The sequence below is a fragment of the Dama dama genome, chromosome 18, assembly GCF_033118175.1.
Source record: "Dama dama isolate Ldn47 chromosome 18, ASM3311817v1, whole genome shotgun sequence".
Lineage (NCBI taxonomy): Eukaryota > Metazoa > Chordata > Mammalia > Artiodactyla > Cervidae > Dama > Dama dama.
The window spans coordinates 57,512,093-57,534,712 of record NC_083698.1 but is presented as its reverse complement, the minus strand read 5'-3'; the positions used below and the strand labels follow the sequence as shown (position 1 = coordinate 57,534,712).

At 40.1% G+C, this 22,620-nt stretch overlaps 1 protein-coding gene across 4 annotated transcripts in view; it reads right to left on the bottom strand.

The window, feature by feature from the left end:
* ELMO1 (engulfment and cell motility 1) overlaps positions 1 to 22,620 on the bottom strand; it is a 562,488-nt gene that overhangs the window by 143,388 nt on the left and 396,480 nt on the right. For all 4 annotated transcript variants that reach the window (XM_061165360.1, XM_061165359.1, XM_061165362.1 and 1 more), the window contains exon 16: positions 21,750 to 21,886. In XM_061165360.1, the coding sequence (XP_061021343.1) occupies positions 21,750 to 21,886 (137 nt within the window). The remainder of the gene's footprint in view (positions 1 to 21,749; positions 21,887 to 22,620) is intronic.

The window sequence follows — 22,620 nt, the reverse complement described above, 5'->3', positions numbered from 1 at the left end:
CAGAAATTAACACAACATTGTAAATCAACTATACTTCAATTTAAAAAGAGACAGGTGCTAATGAACCTCAAAAAAAGGGAAACCTAGATTTTACTGCCTTGATATTTGAACTTCTGCTTGTCAAGTCCCCAAAACTGGTACAGAGCATACATTTAATGCACTTGTACTCTAGAGGCTCAAAATGTATTATTGGTAGCATATCATCAGCTATGAACACATTCATATTTATTATGTGCTGCCCACAGACAGAAGAAGGAAATCACAGCATCAAATGCCTGGAAAATTCTGGGAGAAATAATTCCACCTGGGCATCTGAATAAACTCAGAGAAAAATATCTTTCCATTTTATCCCCACATTACAGCCTGTACTCTGTTTCATTCCAGGTAGGCACTGATGGTGCCATTTATCCTGTGTTTTCTAGGGGAAGATTCAAGCTAATTAAATTCTATTCCTTTCCATAAACATGATTTATCAAATGTATTATTACCAGATTTGATGTAAGTTGTATAACTTTGCAATACTTTAAAAATAAATACATAAATCAAAAAGGATTCTGTTAGGTGACAATATACTTTGGGATCATAAAATATAGAGCTTATGGTGGAGTGATTTCTAAATTTGCTATCTACATTTTCCTCAGTCTACCTATGGGTTTTAGCTAAAATGAACACCATTTATATTGGGCATTTAAAAGAGAGCTGAGGAAGATTCCATTTACTGAGTTATAAAGAAGTAACACTAATAGCACATCCTATTTGCCAACTCCTGGTCCTAAACAGATTACTTCCACAAGCCGGACATCAGTCTTGTTAGGATGCATGTTTCATTGCTGGCAATGAATGCGATGATAATGACCACCTTAATTCATGATATGGTTACACTGAGATCAAGAGGATAGACTCCCATAAGCAAGGCATGTAGAGCAGATTCAACTACCCCACAAGCAGCCTAAGACATGTAACCCACGTTATGAGGCATTAATATGAAGTTTATGTCCCTGAACCTTGCTATTTTTGTGTTTCCCTTAGAAATGCTTAAAATATAAGCAAAATCTACAAACACTGAAATAAAAGTAGATCCACAAAATGCAAACCTATCCATAAACAGGTCTCTAATCCACGCACTTCTTCCCTCTTTCAGAGCAACTGACCCCTGACAGGTGGTGGCCATGATTTGCATTCATAAGGTTGGAGAGTCAAGGTCTAGAAGTCCTTGGGTGTGAAGGAGTTAACCAAATGAAATCATCTAACTGGAAAAGAACATGGGGAGCAGAAAGTTTTTTTTTTTTTTTAATTTGAAAGTGAAAGTTGCTCAGTTGTGTCCAACTCTTTGTGACCCCATGAACTATACAGTCCATGGAATTTGCCAGACCAAAATACAGAAGTGGGTAGCCTTTCTCTTCTCCAGGGGATCTTCCCAACCCAGGGATCAAACCCAGCTCTCCTGCATTGCAGGCAGATTCTTTACCAGCTGAGCCACCAGGGAAGGCCAAGAATACTGGAGTGGGTAGCCTATCCCTTCTCCAGTGGATCTTCTTGACCCAGGAATTGAGCTGGGGTCTCCTACACTGCAGGCGGATTCTTTACCAGCTGAGCCTGTAAAGGGGGCAGAAAAGCAAGGCCTAACATCATGCAGCTCTTATAATTCTGTCTGTCTTTAAAGGAATAGTGGTGAATTCTGAAAGTGTATGGACTTGCCAGCTCAAATTTTTCAAATATACTATGAAAGTGCATTCCAGAATTGCAGGCTGATGAAAAATCATGCCAAAAGGGAAAATTAAAATGCCAAAATCCTCAGCTCAGCCTTGCCAAGCATGTCCACTGCCAATATGGTGGCAGAAAGCTGCTGGGCCAATGGTAGGATATACTCTAGATGATACAAAATGGGAAACAGCTTCTTCACCATTTGGAAAAAGGATGCTTCTGGGCTGTCATCACATTCTTCTTGATTTTCAGATCTAATGCATAAGTAAACCTCTCCCAATTCTGAGAAAACATAGAATTTCACAAGCAAATAATTCTATCTTTTGAGAATAAAATTAGCTTCTGATATTCAGTAAAAGGACCGATTTCATTTCAGTCAGCAGATATTAAATCTACTGTTTTATCAAATGGTTAACATTGGATGCCCTCATTCTCTCTGCTCTTTCTGCTCACAGATTCACAGATAAACTATGTGTCCTGGTCTCTATAACAGGGATTATAACAGGGATTACACTGCAACATAACATGGTAAACCTGGGATGAAGTGGAAAGTAGGAGGGTTTGCTGAGCAAGAGGGAAACCAAGAAGATTAAAAAGATAAGTAGATGTGGTTTATTTAGGCAAGGAGGGAGGAAGAGGAAGGCATACAGACTTATCAGTTTCTGGGATGTCAGGTTCTAAGATGTAGAAGGGGATGCTGCAAAGCAAAAGGAGGTTAAGGGCTTGAAATAAGGTCCAAGAGGTCTTACAGAACCACATAAGAAACCACAAGGGGAGGACACCCACAGGACCAGAGGGATTCAACATACGAAATTCTACTCTGAGCCCTATTTAAACTCAATTATTTTGCCTTTGTCCCTTAATAAAGACTGTGTCAGAAGCCAGACACATTTCAACGATGCACCCACCATTTCAATATCAAAACAACCCAGCAACTCTCTAGGAAAACCAACTCCGAGTGTTGTGACCACTCATGGCAAACTGGCATCACCACTATAAGGACAGACTCGTTCTGAAACTCAGCCCTTCAATATTATCAGCTTGTAAGAGCCAGATTGCTTGCAAACTGTTCTCTATTCTACTTCCAATTAAAGAAAGCTATGAAATGTGAACCATGACCCCTAGGCAAATGATATTAACAGGTTATTCCCAACTCTCAGGAAGAATGAGCTTTGCAACCTAATTTGTGCAGCAATTAAATTCAGTCCAAAGTATAATTTTGTTTTATTGCTCAGTACTTGCCTTCATTTTTTTAAGTCAGTAATTGCAGGAAGGAGTTAATTTGATAATATAAATAAAAATTGGCCCCAAAGGGCAATAACCAATCCATTTAAATGTAAAAATGCTCTCCCTCCAAGTCATTCCACAGCAAATATGAAACATGATTTCCAAAATGCATTGCCTGTAATACTCTTAATGCAGTGACAAGCAAAAGAATTGTGAAGCCGATATTTCAAATAATGACATATGTTCAACTATGAATAAGTGCTCTTGTTTACATTTGGGGGGAATCTATTGTGTGTCAGACATCTTAGTTTTTCTGTTCACATGCAAAAAAAAAATCTTTCACCAAAAAACTCCTGTTTGTAATTAAGGAATCAGGCCTCCATTCATTCAACTAATATTTAGGAAGTATTATAATGTGCTTTCACACGTTTCTTTAAGGTTTTTTTTTTTTTTTTCAAGTCTTGGGTACTGAAGAATACAGCTTTAATATCTTAAAAACAACAGCGCTCCATTCATTACGTTTTCTCTTCTTGTATTCATTCTATTTCATGTTTTTCCCCCATCAATTCTGTTCTGCTTACCTGATGTCTATTCATACATTAAAACCCTCCCAATAGAGTGCCTCTCCTATATAATTCCTCCTTTGAATTACTTCCATACAATGTATATAGGTTTTTGCTATTGCATATGTCATACTATTTTGTAATTATCTCTTTCCAGGGCTATGACCAATGCTGTGAACTCTCTTAGAGTCTGATTTATTCACACAACACTAGGAACACTGTCTCTACATGTCTCTGATACCTTAGCCAAAAATATAAAATCTTTTTGCAAACCTTTACACTTAGGGAAGTGATAAAATCCTTCTGAGTACTTCTCTGTTATTCTACCCAACCTCAAGGATAAAGTTATGAGATGAGGATATCTTTGAAAACATCTCAGTGACTCATCTCATGTTTTCTCCCTTTCCTTTCTCCTCCTACTCCTGCATCCCGAGGGGCCTCAGAGAGATGGAAAAGAAGTCAGATACCTCCCCTCCAGGAACCCATTTTACAAGCAGCCCAGGTGCTGGGACCCTCTCTCTGTGATCTCGCTCACTTTTTCAAGGATATCACATCTGCTTAGAACTTTTTTTGCAGTTAACGGGTCTTCCTCGAATGGAGCCTCAGAGGGTTTTGATCTTAGGACCAATCAACTTCAGGCTGAAGATGCAGGGCACAGGCTCAGCCAGCACAGATGGCTCAAATCTATGCTTTATTTTAAGGAAGAATAAACAAACTTAGCCTGAATTGATAACGTGGGCTGCTGTGGTCAGAGAATTCCCCCTAGACGAGCACCACTTAGCAGATCATAACTGGAGCTTGATGACAGTACTGTATTCTCATACTTTAAAGTTGTTTTTAAAAATATGACTGTAAGAACATTCATGCTCAGTAGAGAATATGCTTAACATTATAAACTTAGTAGAACAGAAGAAATTACTATTAACCACACCATGAAGACGAAACCATTGTTAAAATCATTCAAATTTCATGTTGAAAACTTCTTAGTTTACATTTTTATTTGGTTAAGATATAGTGTTGCATCCTGCTCCCCCACTACATTTAACATAATATTTTAAAATGTTTTCACACATAGCATTTTTAAATGACTAAAAAAATTTGACACATAAATAAATGTGGCCATAAATTAATTTATCATGTTCTCATTGCTGAATTATTGAGTTAATTTCCATTTTCTTGCTGTTGTAAATAACAATGAAATTAACATCTATATGTTTTCATTTTTCCCTGGAATGTCCATGATTCTAAACACCTGTATTGTAATGCATGACTTTATAAATTAGTTTATCAATTATTGGTGGATTTCCCAATAGGAAATTTGTCCCAACTTGTTTCTTAAAATTCTCCTGAAATGTCAAGATTTATGCCAGCAAAATGGTAGCAAGCAGCCCTCTAATGTCATTGTGGATGCCAATTCCTTTCCTTTTTGCAGAGGGAGCTCTAGGTTTTCCAACCGATATAAACAAGGGAGGAGAGGAAAGGAGGTCATCAGCCTCACAAACAACCAGGGGCTAGGTCTCCCAGGCTCTGCCACAGCCTGTGTTTGTAGCATCTCATGCCCTGATCTCTGAAGAGGAGCACACACCAGCACAAAACAATCAACTGGCTTTTGTCAGGTCCTAAATACCATCAAAACCAAATGCAAAGGTGTTTTTAAGGTGCATACACACACACATACACATATCTTCTTTTCTTTCTCTCCTAGAAGTGCATTAATTTTCTTCCTGGTCCAAAGAGGAATCATCACTCTGTAATATCTTCCTTCTGCTCATCTTAGCTACACAATAATACCCTTCACTTAAGACTGACTTTATGCCATAATTGGCCAAGTTTGTTCTAGGGTACGCTTTCTAGCTTATTAAAAGAGAAAAACATTATCAGTTTCTTTTTTCTCATTTGTGGCTGGATAAAAAATTCAATCCATTTAATTCCCTGGTGGCTCAGATGGTAAAGAATCTGCCTGCAATGCGGGAGACTTGGGTTCAATCCCTGGGTTAGGAAGATCCCCTGGAGAAGGAATAGGCTATCCACTCCAGTATTCTTGCCTGGAGAATTCCACGGACAGAGGAGCCTGGTGGGCCACAGTCCATGGGGCTGCAAAGAGTCAGACACGACAGAGTGACTAACAGTTTCAATTTCATTTCAATATTTGTTGAGTGCCTGTATAATTTTTTGGTAGGCACCTTGGGATAGAAAGGCAATACAGAATTTTTCCTTTTTATCTGGAGTAGAGTCAAGGAGAAAGTACATGTGACTAACTATAAACTAAGACCATGGTTTTCATGGATCTTTTTAGGGTTCTACTGTATTGCCGTAGGCAGGCATGAGGTGGGACAAAAGGTGGTTAGGGACCTGCTCGAAGCAAGATAATCGGCTAAAAGAAGTTTTCAAACTCAATGTGTGGCCAAGCATGTGAAGTGCTACAAGAGAGGGAAAAAGAAAGTGCACCTAAAAGAAGAAAATTAATTCTACCTCCTTGGAAGGACTCTGCAGAACTCGGGCTGAGTCTTGAAGGATGGGCAGACTTTCAATAGAAAGAGTGACGGGTCTTCCTTGTTGAGGGAACATGGGTAGAGACCTGGACATTCAAGGCACACTAGAGGAGCCATCAATATGATGAATTTCAGGTTAGTAGGGGGTGAGTTTCAGGGTGCAATAGGCACCCTATTTCATTTGGAAAACTGGCTTAGAATAAAATATTTTGTCATCATGCTGCAAGAGGAGGAAACCAAACGTTTTTTAGTGTGAATGTGTTATTAGAAGAACTGTGTTCTAAAAAGGTATTTCTGGCAGCTAGGGAATGAGAACTTATAGGTGGGCCGAGTCCAGATTCAGGGAGAACATTAAAAGACAAACACAGGCTCCACAAGAGTTAATGGTGGCAGGAAGCAGGTTAAAAGTGGTAAAAGCCAGATGACCCTTTCTCATACACTCCTGGACCCACAGGATCTGGGGACCGGGTAGGAGAAGAGGTGAGGAAAGCCAGGGACCACTGTAAGGTTCCAAGACTAAGAGATGAGGAGCCACTCCTAGAGTTGATGGATGCTTAAAGATGAGAGACTGTGGGACAAGAAAAAGGCCTAGGGGAATGCCTAACCTTAAGGGTTGAGCGGTTGTTGCAGTGCTTTGTGAGTCAAGGAATGGAGATGATTCCAGAATCACCTAGGAAGCTCTAGGGTCATGGAACAGGATTAACATATGGAACAGGCCATCAAGCTTGACACTTGGGGTGACTGCTGACCTAAATAAAGCAACTTCAGTAGATGGACTTGGGTGAATGTCAAACCTCAGCAAGTGGAAGAGGTGGGCAAGGAGATGGAGATCTCTCCTGGGAAATTTGGCAGAGAGGGGAAAAAAAGAGCCTGTAAATAACCTGAAAGAGGAATCTTGAAGGAAAGGAGAGATTTTTAGGTGAAGAGAAGAAACTGAAGAGGGAGGAGGAGAGAGAATGTCAATAAGTATAAAGGAGAAAGGGATAAAAGATTTATTTTTATACATTTTTTGATGTCTTTTTTCATCAGAGCGGAGATTCTTAACAATGTGACTTCTTTCGAGTCTTAAATTAGAACTCAACAATTCTCTTCAATCTCCACTTGCCTCTAAGAAATCCTGTCTTTTATGGCTAAAGAGGTTTTCAAGTATTCAAAAATGTGTATTAGTACATTTTAGAGAGTCATATTTCTCTTCTCAAGATGTTATATTTTTAGCTGCCTTAAAAAAATTTTTTTTTGCCTAAAATATCACTTGTAACTGGAACAATGATAATTATTTTACTTCATTTAATATATATAGTGTATCATATATATACCTTGTGCATATGTTCATATCCAAAGCCACAGTAAGATAGTTTTTAAGAAGAAAGTGACTAACAGGGTCATGTACTCCACAGAAGGCAAATACAAGAGAGATTTTAAAATGTCCATCAGAGGTAATTCTTGACTTTGTCAAAACTGGAGGCTTTTGTGGCTAAAGAGGTTTTAAGTATTGACAATATAATTTAGTGTATTTTAGAGTCCTACTTCTCTCCTTTTGCTGAATATATTTTTAGTGAGGGCAGAAGACAATTTGCAGTGGATTAATGAATTAATGGGAAGAAGAAAAAAGAAATGGTACATAGATGGAACTACCTGAGGAAACCTGGCTTGAAGTGGATAGAGGATCAAGAAGGAGTTACTTGTTTTTGTAAAATGCAAGAGATGTGAGTACATTTTTATCATGGTGAGAAGACAGCATGCAAGAGGATGATACTGATGATGTGAAGATTGGAAGGGACACTGGTGCAGATGACATGGGAGAGAATTCAAAGCCCAGAAGGAGGAAGCTGCCTCAGGGGCCACCTCTGTCTAGATAGGAGAGGGGTGGTAAGTGCAGGTGTAGGAGAACCATCCAGGATCAAGTACTAAAGGCAGAACTGGACTAGAATCCATGCCTCCCACACCTCGTCTGGAGCATTGTGTAATCCTTATGGAAATGGCCCAAGTGCTTTATATATATTAGGATAAACCATAAAGAATGTTCAATTTTGTAATTCAGAAACAGTCAAATATCTGCCATTTCATACGATCAGGCTCATCTTAACTCCCACAACAACTATAGCAAGTTGTTGTATTAAGTAAAATATCTATATTATTTCGCAGATGAGAGACTGAGAAACAAAGCAAGGTAATTAATTGATCCACCTGAGATCACCCAGCAAGGAAATAATGGCGCTGGAGTTTGAATCCTACTCCTTGGGTTCAGGGTCAATGCTCTTGACTTACTGAACTTACTGACTACATTTCTTCTTTCTTTATGAATTTCCAAACCCTCCTCTTGGTTCCTCAGCAGTGGCAGGGGGTTGGGAGTGGGGAGGTGAGTGCAGTGAGGGCTGGGGGTGGGAAGTCAAGGTTGAGGCTGTGTCTGCAGCAGCTTCTAGGCTCTTTTATCAGCCAAGTCTGTCCTGAAGTGTTCTATAACATGACAGTTTAATGAATACAAAATTTTAGTAAACTGCGTCAAAAAACCATCGATATCTTTTATTCACAGTCTCATGTTTTCTTGTACATGCATGAGTGATTTTATCTGTCTGAAAAAAAAAAATCAAAACCATCTCTAGGTTTCTACTGATATCTGCTTAGTAGAGGCTTGGAACAAATATCCAGAGTTTCCCAGTGCCCGATAAAGCAAGCCAGGCATCTTTTTCTAACACATTTGAGGGCAACGGCATCTCCATTTTATATATATTTCTTATCGCAATAGACACATTTTAGTAAGCAGAGCATCTCTGAGACATGGTTCTTATCCTTTCCTGCTTCTGCTTCAAGAACACACAGTGGCCTGGGAGCTTTCGGACAGAATCCCATGCTCTGTGATTCAAAAAATGGAAATCTGGCATTATATGCCAATGACATTTACTTCTGTGGCAGCTCAAGCGGCAAAAAGCCATATGCCATACACCTCGATTCCAGCCAAGCCATGCAAACGGGTATGTGAAAGAGAAATAAGGAAATCAGGACCAGAAGAGTTCTAGGGACTTGACTGCACTTTAAACACACAATAACTGTGGCAAGAATCAAATCTTCCTACTCTTATGAAATTCCTAGGGAATGCAACTTTTTTCTCATTTAAGGGAAATTTGGGAGGTAAAGGTAAAATACAAAAGATAATTTTTATAAACTGCATTATGTCCTCACGTTTACTATTTGACATGCTAGACAGGTACAGGTTTCTTGGGAGTGCTTGGGTAGAGAGCAGTCATCTAAGTGGGCTGAACTGCTGAAAGGCATGTCTGTCTTCCACACTGGAATATCTCTTGGTGGCCATCTTGTGAAAGGATAAATGCCATTATTGGCATTAATTTCCCCTGTGGCCTGGAGAAGAAACAAGACTAGGGAGAAATAGAATACTCCTTAAATGGCCAGGGCATGTGGGTTTAGCAAATCCGAGAGTGGATATAAGAAATGAGTTAAGGTGAAACAATAAAACGAGGTTTTTGGTTTTGTTTTAAACCAGGGTGGGGGAAGGGGGGGGGGCCAACAAATCTCCTTGGAAAAGAGAAATTTAGCTTATTTTGTAACTCTTCAATATCTTTGAAGCTTTCCATTCATCTCATTTAAAGTTACAGATGTGGAAAAATAATTTTCATTTTTCTTAAAACATGAATGGCAAAATCAGTTGTAACTTCCTCAAAGTTCTGACATCTGAAGAAGAGATTCAGAAAGAAGGATCTAGAAGGGTTTTTCAAGATCTATTGGAATCTGGGACAAGAAAATTCCTTATTCTGTAGAACTGCAGAATTCTTAGTAACTATAGTCTCTAGTCATTGAACAACAGTGACCATCCCACAAAAATGGTATAAATTAATTCAGTTTATTGGCTGGGTAGGCCATTATAAATAATGAGTAAATTAAGCATTTCTGGCCATTTATTCATTCAATCTTCAACCATCCAAAAAATGAGCAGAGATTACTTTAAAAATAACAGGAAGATATTAAGATTTAAAACTATAGTTCTTGTTTCCAATGACATATTTAATTTAGAAAGACAGATCTGTAAATACACTACTACTCTTAGCTCAAAGATATTTTCCAGAAGAAATTTTGAATCCCATGTTGTGGGAGCAGAGGTGCAGAATTTCAACCTGAATGAAAGAGATATAGTAACCATCTTCCTGATGTGGTGCTTGTGCAAAATCCTGAAGTAGAATTTCAACAGGCAGATGGAGGAAGGCATTTCCGGCAGAGAGAAGGAAGATGAGCAAACACCTCAGCTAGGAAAGTATGATGGCACATGCAAGGAATGGTGGGCAGTTCAGAATATGCAGAGCTTCGGATAGGTACAGGTGAAGATATGGGGATGAAGCAGGGAAAGTATTTTAGGCTAATAAAAGAGAAATGTGAACATCTTGTTAAGGTTAAGAAACTATATAAGTCAGGCAATGGACAGCTATAGAGGGATAAAAATCAAGAATGATACAGTCAGATCTACATTGGAGGACATTTGGAAAGTGGGAAGGTTTTAAAACTAGGAGAAAAGCTGGCTTCTTAGTCAGCTATTAAGAGTGCTGTGTAACAAATAATCCCAACAGCTAAGAAGTTCTTCTATTCACAGGTCTATAGGTTAGCTGAAGTGACAGTGTTAAGCAAGCTGTAATTTGGTGGGATAGGTAAGGAAACTGCAGTCTATATGCCTCATTTTGGGAACTACAATGAAGGATTAGTGGCTGCCCAGATTATAGACTTTATTTCATGATGAAGGTAGAGTGCAAGAGCCCAGCCCAACCACAGAAGCCATAGTCAGGCCTTTGCTCACTTCACATGCATGAACATCTCATTGGCCCAAGCAAACCACTTGTACCAGATTTGGAGAGGAGAGGAACACCAGAACCAAGGCAACGATGAGAAGGCAGAGGACCTAACAGCAGTTGTATGGACTTTGGTCACTGACTGGTGGTTTCAGAAAGACGGACTGGTCCATAAACTTCCAAATAGAAACACGCCAGACTGCCAGCCCCACGAGGGCAGGAACCATCTCTGTATTCTAAGTGCCTGGGACAGCGCCCACTGTGTTGTCAACACACAATAATATTTGTTGAAAGGATGGGCAGCATTTAAAGTGCAGTTTGGATATTAACACTACTAACCAAAAGTGGACCACTGATATGGCCATGCTGGGTATATGATGATTGTGGGAGAGTAACATTGAATACCTTCTGTATCCCAGATACTGCGTAGGTACCAAGAATACAGAAAAAGCAAGGCTCTACTCACTAGAAACCCGGCAGTTAGACAATTGCAGTTCCTTGTGGTAAGTGTTAGATATGGGTATTCACAAGGGGAGCGCTTGAAGAGGATCTGAATGAGTTGTTGCCAAAAGCCATAGTGGCTTGAGAACTTTCCTTAGGGACAGCATTGATTGGGTGTAGGAATGATATCCAAATTGACTACCTGCCTAAATAACTTCCTCCCATGTACTTCACTGAGCACCCACTATCATTTTTAATTTTACCAGAACTTTGTGGAAAATACATAGAAAAAGCAAAAGAAAGGGGAGAGGGAGGAGAGGAAAAGAAGAAACTCGCAGTTTGGAATTCTCATCTATCATTCAAATTTCCACATTGATTTTTCTCTCTATAACAAATAGCTAGAGAGACTGTGATAAAATTGAGCCTTACTGGGTATCCTCTTTTTTGCCTCTCAATCTTAGCTTCTGTTTTCGACCTGTTAGATCCAGTAGCTTATGTCTATGCTTGGAGATGGAATGGGCAGGCCAGCCTCTGATACCATGCCATGCAGGTAACTGCTTTAGCTCCTATTTAGGAAAACGAAGGTGGAGAGTCTTGACTCATCATTCATGGCTGCTCAGATGTAAAAGCATAACTTTGAAAAACCTACACAGGCATACGAGTAGTGTAAATGAGCTGTTAAATTAGGTACATTTAAATAATTAAATATATATTTTTACTCCTGATCTCCAAGATCTAATATTTTCACAGTGGGCATGTGGAAATCTCACTTGGGATCTTCTAACTTCTTCTACCTCTTGTATTGGAGTCTTCGCAACTTGCTTCTGACACTACTGTCTCATTCTGACTCTTAATCTCATTTTATCTAGGGCCCCCTTTGCCCTCTATCCCCTGTGACTACCCAACATCTAGTCCCCTCAGGTGGCAAGAAGGAGTGCCTTATGTACTTCTGTTCCACCTTATGATACACAGGTCTCTGAGGAGTGTGTTCTCAACTCCCTTTTAACATAATTTACTTTGCAAATACAAGATAAATATTTTCTTTTAAATCAAAAAGGACTTGGCATTTTTTGAGAGATTCCCATCAAATGGTACCCTTCTTAGCTATCCATCCCTGTTTCCTATCTGCCCTTTACTTTAGAATGCCAAAATCTCATTCTGCCTAGCTTAAAATGTAGGTAATTTCCTTTTAATTGGATGTATACTAATAAAATGGTTTCTGTGCCATTATCAAATCCCTCACATGACCCACCATGGAATATGGAATTCAGATCATAGGAACCAGTTAGCAACTCATACAGTGCCCCAAAGTGTAGTTAATAAAAGGGAAAAGAAGCTTCCAAAGTCATTGAATAGAGTTATAGAGAACAGTTAACTTAAAGAGTTGTCATTATTTTCATGTTCAGGAAAGGTCTGCAGTTGAACCAAGAGACATATACATGGCGGTATAATGCATCACATAGAGAATATAGTCAATAATATTGTGTTAATTCTGTATGGTGACATATGGTACCTAGACTTGTTGTCGTGGTCATTTCAGAACATATAGAAAATTGAATCACTATGTTGCATCCCTGAAACTAATGTGATATTGTATGCCAATTATAATTCAGTAAAATATATACATATATTTTTAAAGGAACTGCTATGTCTCACCACTGTCCAGTAGAAGAACCTATCAATTCTTTGCTTCTCATAATTGGCAGATCTTAATTTAGCACACAATTCACCTGCCAGTGCAGGACACACAGGTTCGATTCTTGGGTCAGGAAGATCCCCTTGAGAACGAAACAGCAACCCACTCCAATATTCTTGCCTGGGAAATCCCATGGTCAGAGGAGCCTGGTGGGCTATAGAACATGGGGTTGCAAAAGAGCTGGACATAACTTAGTGACTAAACAACAACAACACATTCAGAGAAAGATGCACCGAATCTATGAAGACTTTGGAAACGAGAAAAGCCCTGAGCACATAAAGGAACCTTCAAGATGTACATTTACTATTGTCAAGCTTTTCCCCAAATTATTCATGAGACTCAATCACAGCAAGTATTTTTTAAATGTTTCGGTTTTAGAAACTGTCAAGAGAGCAAAACATGTTAGCTGTGTTTTCAACCAACTAAGCCTATCAGTCAGCTTTTAAAACAAATTGTAAACAGTTTAACCATTTCTTGTGAAAATTACAAGAAAAGAGTCAACAAAATCTAATTCTTTCTGGATGATTCAGGATCCTTGTATAAAACCCCTTCAGAAGGACATACACTCAGGCTGTTAGTGACACAATCTCAGAATGGTCCCTGCAGATGAACCACTTTACGGTCACCCCTGCTTTCTCATAAAAGTTGCACGGACCCTGTGCAGCTGGGAGCACTAAGATGGCATTCTGAGATGGACATTCTATTAAGCTAGTCACTTAAATCAGAGGAAGAAGCCTGAAAACATTTCATCGTCAGCTTTGCCATGAGTTTTCCTTTTCTTTTTCAGAGGAATTTAGAGTCCTGTGTCACCTGGGGCTTGCGCCAGGCCAGACTTGAGCCAAGTAGATTTTGTGCCTGACAGGGTCCAGGGCTCAGAGCCCAGGTAGCCATGGTATTGCTCCTGCTGTTCCCTCACAGATGAGGAATCTGAAGCTGACAGGGCTGAAGCCCTTGCACAAGGTTATCCAGCTGACAGTGGGGGACCTGGGCTCTTGAATGACCAGTGTGTCCGTCTCTGAGATTCTGTTAAGCTCCTGCATCACCTGTGGTACATCTGTGGGCAGGCTGGGGACAGCATCCCTCATAACCACAAACTGCACAAGAGGACTTCCTCCTCACTAAGAAATGTGCCCCACTGTGGTCAAAATCCCCCTTTGCAGCTAAACCGATGGAGAAGGAAACGGCAACCCACTCCAGTATTCTTGCCTGGGAATGCCATGGACAGAGGAGCCTGGTGGGCTACAGTCCATAGGGTTTCAAGAGTCAGACATGACTTAGGGACTAAACTACCACCACCACACCCTGGGAGATCAAAGCTGCTCAATTTTACTGCACAATCCCACTGCAAATTACTGTTTGTCCCTTGAGATCAGCACCTCCCATATGTATGGGGCAATTTACAAAGCCCACCACTGAGGGTCTAATTCTGTGATTCAGGAAATATCATTGTTATTATTATTATTACTGCTACTCAGCTTACAGATGAGAAGGGACTTGGTGGCTAAAGGACATGCTCAAGGTCACATTTCAGGTGAGAAGACATGCTGGGACTGCCTGCAGGCTCTTCTGTTGCTCTCCCCCTGGGGAGGTGAAAATTAGTTCTTGGAGGTGCAAAAATTCTTAGTCTTTTAACATGGAAGGTACAGATATACATATATAAACAAATAACAATATATCTGCATAATTGAAATTTCAGGAGGAGGGTGATTAGGTTTGAAAGATAATGTTTGAAAGCTCCTTAATGGGGTTGTGATGCAAAAGAGTTGGAGAAATACTGCTTCACGTTGCAGCAGTCTTAGTCAGGACTATGTTACCTATAATTAATACATTTCTGCTTAGAAAGTGTACATGCTGAGATCTATTTAAGAAGATACCTCTTGGAAACAATAAATTAGTACAGTTGATCTTTCTTGGTCTTTTCACTGTCTCTAGACAGCATAATTGATATTGATGAGGACATGCGGTGATTACTATCCAACAAAAGTGGCAAATTACATGAAAAAGGGTAATACCACCTTAAGTGGACACCTTGAACACACATACACACACACATACACGAACCATTTGCTACCTATGCAATGGGAAACATCAAAGGAAAAAATAAATCTATTCATATAATACATTTGCTTCTAGAGGAGATTTGATTTCCTTCCTGCCAAACCTAAAGACCTGTGTGAAACATGAGAAGCCTTTTGAAAAAACACTTGTAAATGGCCTAGACAGCTGAAAAATGGATAATCCCATATGACATGACGGCCTTTTAAAAGACTTCTCCTCTACTTAAATATTCATATTTCAATTAAAACATACACCTACTTTATTAACCACACCAGGCCTGGGTTCAGATCAATAACAGCAGCACTAGATGGAATTCTAATGAAGATAAACAACGCTGAGTCCCCCACAGCTTCCCCTGGGCACAGATGCACAAAGCCTCCTTTCACAACTTGCTCCAAGATATTTTACAGTCACCTGCCTCATGCAAATGAGGAGATTCATGTTTATTCATGGTGAGAGTTACAGACCACCTTTCATTCCCTAGGCCAGCTCAGCTAACCAACAGAGCGCTGTCTGCACCATGACGAAGTTGAGCTGGCCTAGGAAGGGGACTTCTGAATAGCTAATTGCCCCCTGAAAAGCATGCATAGAAAGTCAGTAAGCTGGAAGCGGTTTGGGGAGAAAACATATTTCCCCTTTTCATTCATGCAGTCACTGCCTTTGAGCTTTCAAACAATCCCTTTTCTATACCACATCATAACCCATTAGATGTGACTATGGGACTAGATAGTGGTTATTTTCCATGGATAACCTTCCACGGGACTTCTCAGGATATGCCCACTGTCCTGTGTCTTATTCTCCAATTCTTCCCACTGTATTTTCACCCACTGACTTGGAAGAAGCTGGTAGCTCAGCTAGAGGCAGCTGCAGCTTTGTGTGATGGGCCTGGGTTCTCCCCACGCACAGCCTCTCCTCTTTGAAGGGACGATTTCTCATCTGTGAGCCGGAGACCATAAACTCTATCATGTCTGTTTTGCTTATTACGCTGTTGGGTAGCATTTTAAAATACTGCTTTCACTCTAGAGTGACTGCATTTTTTCAAATCATTAGTTTCTTCAGTTTTGGTAATTTGAAGGCATGGCAAAGTCATTTGATCTTGGTTTATAATGCCCATTTTGACAGCATCTGAAGTAACACTAATGCTATGAACAAATATTTTGATGGTTATCTAGTAGGCTCAGTCACCCTGGGGAGAAGTTGGGCAACAAGGTAATTGCTTACCTCTCACCAGCCATTAAGTACATAAAAACTGGTGGACCCATTGAATTTTAGGCTGCTACTCATGGCTTGTCACCGGGAAAACCAAGGTACCTAATAAAGATGTTTGGAGAAAAACACCACCAAATTTTCAGCTTCAACCTTATTTCCACCAAAGTTAGATGAGTTGTTTAATTCAGTTCAGAAGTTAACTGGGGCTACATAGACAGCTTCACTTTGCTTTCTTGCCCCCTCTCCTGCTTTTTGTAAACATAATGGCTAAAAAAATGTCTTCTTGTGAAAAAGCAATTTACTTGTATTTCATAGACAGGATTTATCTTATTACATAGAAAAAGAACACTTTATGACTGCATATGATATTTTACTTCCTCAAAGTCTTTTTACATTTATGACTTCACCTTAAGATCACACCACTATAAGAGAAAGCGATGGAATTCTGGTATCCACTTTTTTTTTTTTTTTAATTTTCAGGCATAGAGCTCCTGAGTAACGGAGTCAGGATTAGAACCTGGGCCTTGTAGACTGACAGACACATTACTTCATCAGCATGCGTCATGAGTTGGTGAAACGTGTTACATGTGTCAACTGATGGTAACTCTATGGACATAATTCACCTTCAGTGATCAAATCTACCTTAATGAAAATCTTTAATAGTGTTGGCTCCACCCCCAAAAATTTAAATTTGCATGTGGTACAGTTGGACACCGGGATAACAGAGCTTTCAAAAGCCCCCTAGGTGATTCTAATGTACAGGCAGGCTGAGAAATACTGCTATTCATAGATACTAAGTTTGATGTATATATATCCTTGTTCAAATTTTTCAAGTGGAGCAGTCTGACACAAAAGCTTGAAATGAGATTCCCATACCTGAAATATCCAAGTCACTTGCATCCTCCTTCCTAACCTCCAACTCAAAAGTAAAGGCTTTCATGAAATGACTATGGGGCCACTTGCATTTCGGGGGATCCAGCTGTGCTTTAGCTCTTCTCTAATGCCCATGACAATGAATAATGCATGCTCTGAAATATTGGTAATAAAAGGCAAAAACACAGAATACAAACTCAATGGCTTGAATCAATGGATTACTCTGCAGAGACTGCTATATTGAGAAACTGAAAGTACTTTTCAAAGCATAAATATTGTAATCACTCTCTAATTCTACTTCTCTTGAATAAATTAAAAAAAAAAAAAAAAAAGCATTGCATCTGCTGCTTCCCAGGTCTGGAGCAGCAGCGAGACAGCTGCTTTTCCAAACACTCACTTTCAGCAGCAGTGTTAAATTCCAAGCATTAGGTATCTACCAATGAGTGTCCTCAACAAAGTGGGTTGTAGAAGAGATTCCTGGGTCTGCTGGAATCTGATATTGTTTGTTGGGAAGAAAAATCAAAATTTTAGATTGAGGAATACTGCTTCTCCACTAATAAGCCAAAGGAGGCAAATAGTTAAGCCTTTCTTAGAGAACCGTGGATCTCAGGTGGATGATTAAATCCACCATCCATGTTTTCATTCAAACAGGCAAAAGCTTGAGATGTCCAAGAAAGTTCAAAGAAACTGTGTCTTCCGTTAGACTCTTAAAATACTTCTGAATTTCCATTTGTATAATCTCAGGAAACAAGAAAAACATTAAATCTACCAGTAACACCAAACCCACATTTGTTCCCAAACTCAGTCTCTTCTGCTACCAAGTTAATAACAAGAAGAAAAGTGAACTGATTACAATTTCAGCATTTCTCTTTTCCAATTTATTATCTGGTAAAGCGAACAGTGGCTGATAGACAGGCAGCTGGAAAAAAATCAGAAAAGACATTCTTTACATTTAAGTAGAGGCTCTCACTCAGGGTCCTTCCCCACCACTTCCCCCTGCCCCCCATCCTTTTTTGTTGTTGTTAAGGCCAGCAACAAAAAAGAGGAATAAAAGAAAAAGGACATAATTATACCTGCATTTGAGCAACCACTAGCAGAACTCTGCAACTGGTATTATGCTAATCTACCAGCAAAAAGAACACCAGAAAAGCTCATCTATCCATGTTTCATTGATTTAAATTGATACCCACAGATACAAATCTATTATATTTACAACTTAAGTACAAATTATGGTAAGCAGAATAATGGCCCTGTGTTGATGTCCATAATCTAATCCCCATACTCTGTGAATGTATTTTCTTTTACAGCAAAAGGGAATTTAGATTGCAGATGAAACTGAGGTTGCTAGTCAGCTGACCTTAAAATAGGAACAATTACTCTGGATTACCCAGGTGGTCCAGTGTAATCACAGGGGTTGTTATAAGTGAAAGATGGAGGCGTAAGAGGGATCAGAGTGAAGAGAAATGTGGTAGAAAGGACTGAACTTGCGATCGCTGGTTTCAAAGACGGACAAAGAGGGCCACGAGCCAAGGAATGCAGGTGGTTTCCATAGCCTGGAAAAGGCAAGGAAATGAATTTTCCCCAAGAACCTCCCAAAAGAAACATGGTTCTGCTGACATCTTATTTTAGCCCTGGGAGAACTATTTTTGTCTTCTGAACTATGGAGCTGTAAGATAAAAAAATTTGTATTGTTTATGCCACTACGATTGTAGCAATATGTTACAAAAGTATTAAAAAACTAATATACATGTGATTAAACGTATATAACTGATACACTTTTCTGGTTACAAAAGTAAGGCATGCACAGTATTTAAAAGAAAAAAGCAAACACAGCAAACATTTGGTGTAGAAAATTTAAATGCCTTGTCACACCCATCCCTGATCCTCCACTGATATCCATTCTTGACCATTGGCATGTGGAGTGGGACTCTCTGCCTCTCAGGCCTCCAGCTGCCTACCCACAACCATAAATAACAACCCCTACTTGGCAGCAGATGTGTAATGTCAGAATTAGTTTACGATTTGTTGCTTCTTCACTTAGTCATGTCTGCCTCTTTTGCGAGCCCATGGGCTGTAGCCTGCCAGGCTCCTCTGTCCATGGGATTTCCCAGGCAAGAATACTGGAGTGGGTGGCCATTTTCTTCTCCATTTTCTTCTTTTGCACTGATTGTCCAGTGAAAAAAAGATGACAGTAAGGCTATAATAGGAAACTGTATTTGAACCTGGCTCTTAGATTTTGCTGAAGAATGTTTCTGCAACCATATAAGTTAATTAAACAGATTTTAACATGACCCTTTGGGGCCCTTACTGTCACCTACCAGGACCTCCCCCTATGCAAGGAGAAAATCATCTTCACCCACCCGAGCACACAGCTGCAATGAACAAAATGGATCTGAGAGCCAAGCTCACCTCCTCCCTCCAGCCCTCCTCAGCAACTCCAGACTGAGGCCTCTGATTTCCTTTGTTACTGATGTATTCTTGACTTCATGTCCTAAATTTATAAGTTCTACAGAAATTAAGTGTTTAAGTACTCATTCCCTTGAGCCATTCCTTTGCTGGAATTTGCTATTATTTTCTATACACCTCATCTGTGCATAGATCAACAGCAATGATATTAGATTTTATCTTTTACAAAAATGCAGATATCTGAAATTCTGGGGAAGAAGGCTAGATGAATCCCCCTCAGAAAGCAGTTGGATATCTGGTACCAGAAGACATGGGAGCCAGTGACATCTTTTCCTGAGGAACAGGTGTCTCCGGGACACAAGAGCTGAGGACTGGGTGACTTTCAGAAAGAGTGCAGCACAGGAAGAGCTGAATTGACCCAGAGGCAAAGTGGCTACAGCCCTCTAGAGCTCTCAGAGACTACTGATTTAACTCTCCACTTGTTTGGTTTGATTGAGCAAAGGTCTTCATGCTCCTTCTTCCCTCTCTCCCAAGGATAATTTGCACCTGATTTGCAAAGTTCCTCATAATCAAGTAGAGTACACTTAGGAGGCTGCAGTTATAATCACAAGGGAATTAATAGGCTTCTTCTTTTCCACTTTCCATCCCAAATCATGTCTGTCCTTGGGCACAGTTGCTCAGACACTTGCAGCTCTAGCACACAGTCTATAGACTAGTGTTTTCCACAGAGGGGAGTCTCTGGGGTAATTTCAAGGAGTTCAATAGATGGCCCAAGCGCATACACAAAAGGATTGAAGATCACTTAAACAAACCAGTACACAGATTAAAAAACAATCAAAACATTTCTTAGAAGTGGTTATAACTACAATGAACAGCAATAGGATAAACATGAAGATGTAAAACAGGACATCAAAATCACAAAATGTGGGGGTAAAAAAGGCCCATCTTTTAGAATGCGTTTGAACTTACATGACTATCAGTCTAAAGCAAGCAGATAGAGTTATGGGTAAACTTTCTTGAAAACCAGGGTAACCACAAATCAAAAACATACAACAGATTCACAAAAATTAAAAAGAAAGGAACTGAATAGGTGGCCCAGAATGACTGAGACGGAATGGTGTTCATTCTCTGTTACAAGTGCAGGTAAGATCATTATGCTGATAGAGACAGGTTCTAACCTTGGGGAAGGCTTGGGAAAAGTGTCCTTTCCCTGGTTTTCTTTCTTTTTAGCCAATATTAGTTCAAGATGCCATGAACCTGAAATATGGTGGAAAAGAAGGACCAGATAGATGTAAGTTCAGAGAAAAGGGAACTGTGAGGCAAAGACCATGAAGAATATCAAGTGACACCAGAATTCACATATTATGTTATGCCCTAAGCATAAGCTCGTGAAGGCCCTGCAGGATGACTCTGAGACAAGACACTTAAGACTCAGAAACAGTTCTGTCCCCAGTACCAGGCCAGGGAACATGGGTGATGGGGGCTAATCAAACCCAGATCCATATACATTAGCAAATCAGAATTATTAAAGTCCTATGCATACCTGCCCCAACCACCAGTTGTGAGTAGTCACGTCACGATTGCTAACAAGGCTTTGATCTAAGGATAAAGATTTTGTTTATCTTGAAAAGTGCACAAGATGTATCCCCTTTCTTTAAGTTGATCAACACTCTTCTCTCCACCCAACATTCACTCACAAACGGAAATGTGAGATTCACACTCTTCACAAAAACCAAATGCTTTCTGTAAACCAAGAAATGTTCCATTTAAACTTACTCAGCTCCCTCAAAGAGGTCTTGCATTTTAATAAACACTCTTTGTGACAGAGAAAAGGATAGTTATCTCAACCCGTCCATGACCCACAGAGGTACCAAGTGTCCACAGCAGTCTTCTTCACCTCATTCTCTCCCTAGCAGTCACCTGAACAGGTGAAAGAGAGGCACTTTCCCCCACTAGATCTTGTACTAACAAGGCATCCCAGATCAATGCCATTAAAGGCAAAGTTCACCTTATCAATATTTCTCAAGAAAGAGTCTCTGCCCGTGGCTTCTGCTTAGTGAGCCAAAAGGAACAAACTGTTTCAAGCTTATCCCTAGAGAGATAAGAACATCACTGGCACACAGGTTCCTGTCTGTACAGGTATGCCTTTCTTTTTCCATCCTCAAAGCCACCTAAACTCACAGCCATCCTCATTCTCCTTTCACGTGCAGCGAAGAGACCATGCAAAGGGTGAGGAGGAGGCTCTTCCGGGACACAGGAAGCTGCTACCTCTGCCTCAGACTCCTCTTACCTTGTTGAAGTCTTCAGAAGTCGCCCTCATTTCCTTCCATGTCTTGTTCAGGAGCTGGATACAGATGCAGAAAAACTCCTCGAAGGATCTGTCATGGGTGAAGAACATCGGGTGGAAATCGTTGCAGGTCTCACTAGCTGGAGGAAAGAGGAGGGAAAGAAGGGAGGAAGTTGAGAAGGGAAATGAAAAGACATGGCCACATGCCCCAAAGGGAGACGATGGGAGGCACATTCAGCTCAAGCCACCGAGGAAAAAAGGCACTGAGAAAAGGCAACCAGAGGCTAGTCCGCATGAAACCTCCAAGTTTAAGGTCAGATGGTCAGACCTATCCTTACGCACATATTTTGATTGAAAGCTTGTAACTCTTCCCATGTCATGATCATTATGGCTTTGGTCCAGGATGCCTGGTGTTGAATATGGGCTCTGCATCTGCCTTATTGACCTTATAAAGATCATTCAAACTGCCCTGTCAGTCACAGCTCCTCCATCACCCATAATTTCCCATTTCTCAACTGAATAACTGGCAGAAGATGAGCTTTCCCGAATACACAATTAATTGCAACTTTGAAAATAGCATCCTTAAATTATTTCTCCAGGGGGCTCTTTTCTCTCTTATGGCAGTAAGCAGGGGACATCTGAGATCATTAAGCATCTGATACCATTAACCATTTGTTTGACATTCCCAGATACAGATGGCTGGAGGTCAAAGCAGCCCAAGTGTCTTTGAAGGTTCAGTCCTGGACCAAACCCTGAAGTCAGTCAGAAGCCTTCAAAGCACCTCATTACAAAGTTTCCTTTGTCATGGTCAGACTCAATGCTCTGAATTCTAGGTGTGGCCACCTGTTTCCTCTTCCCAGACTGGCACATCAGC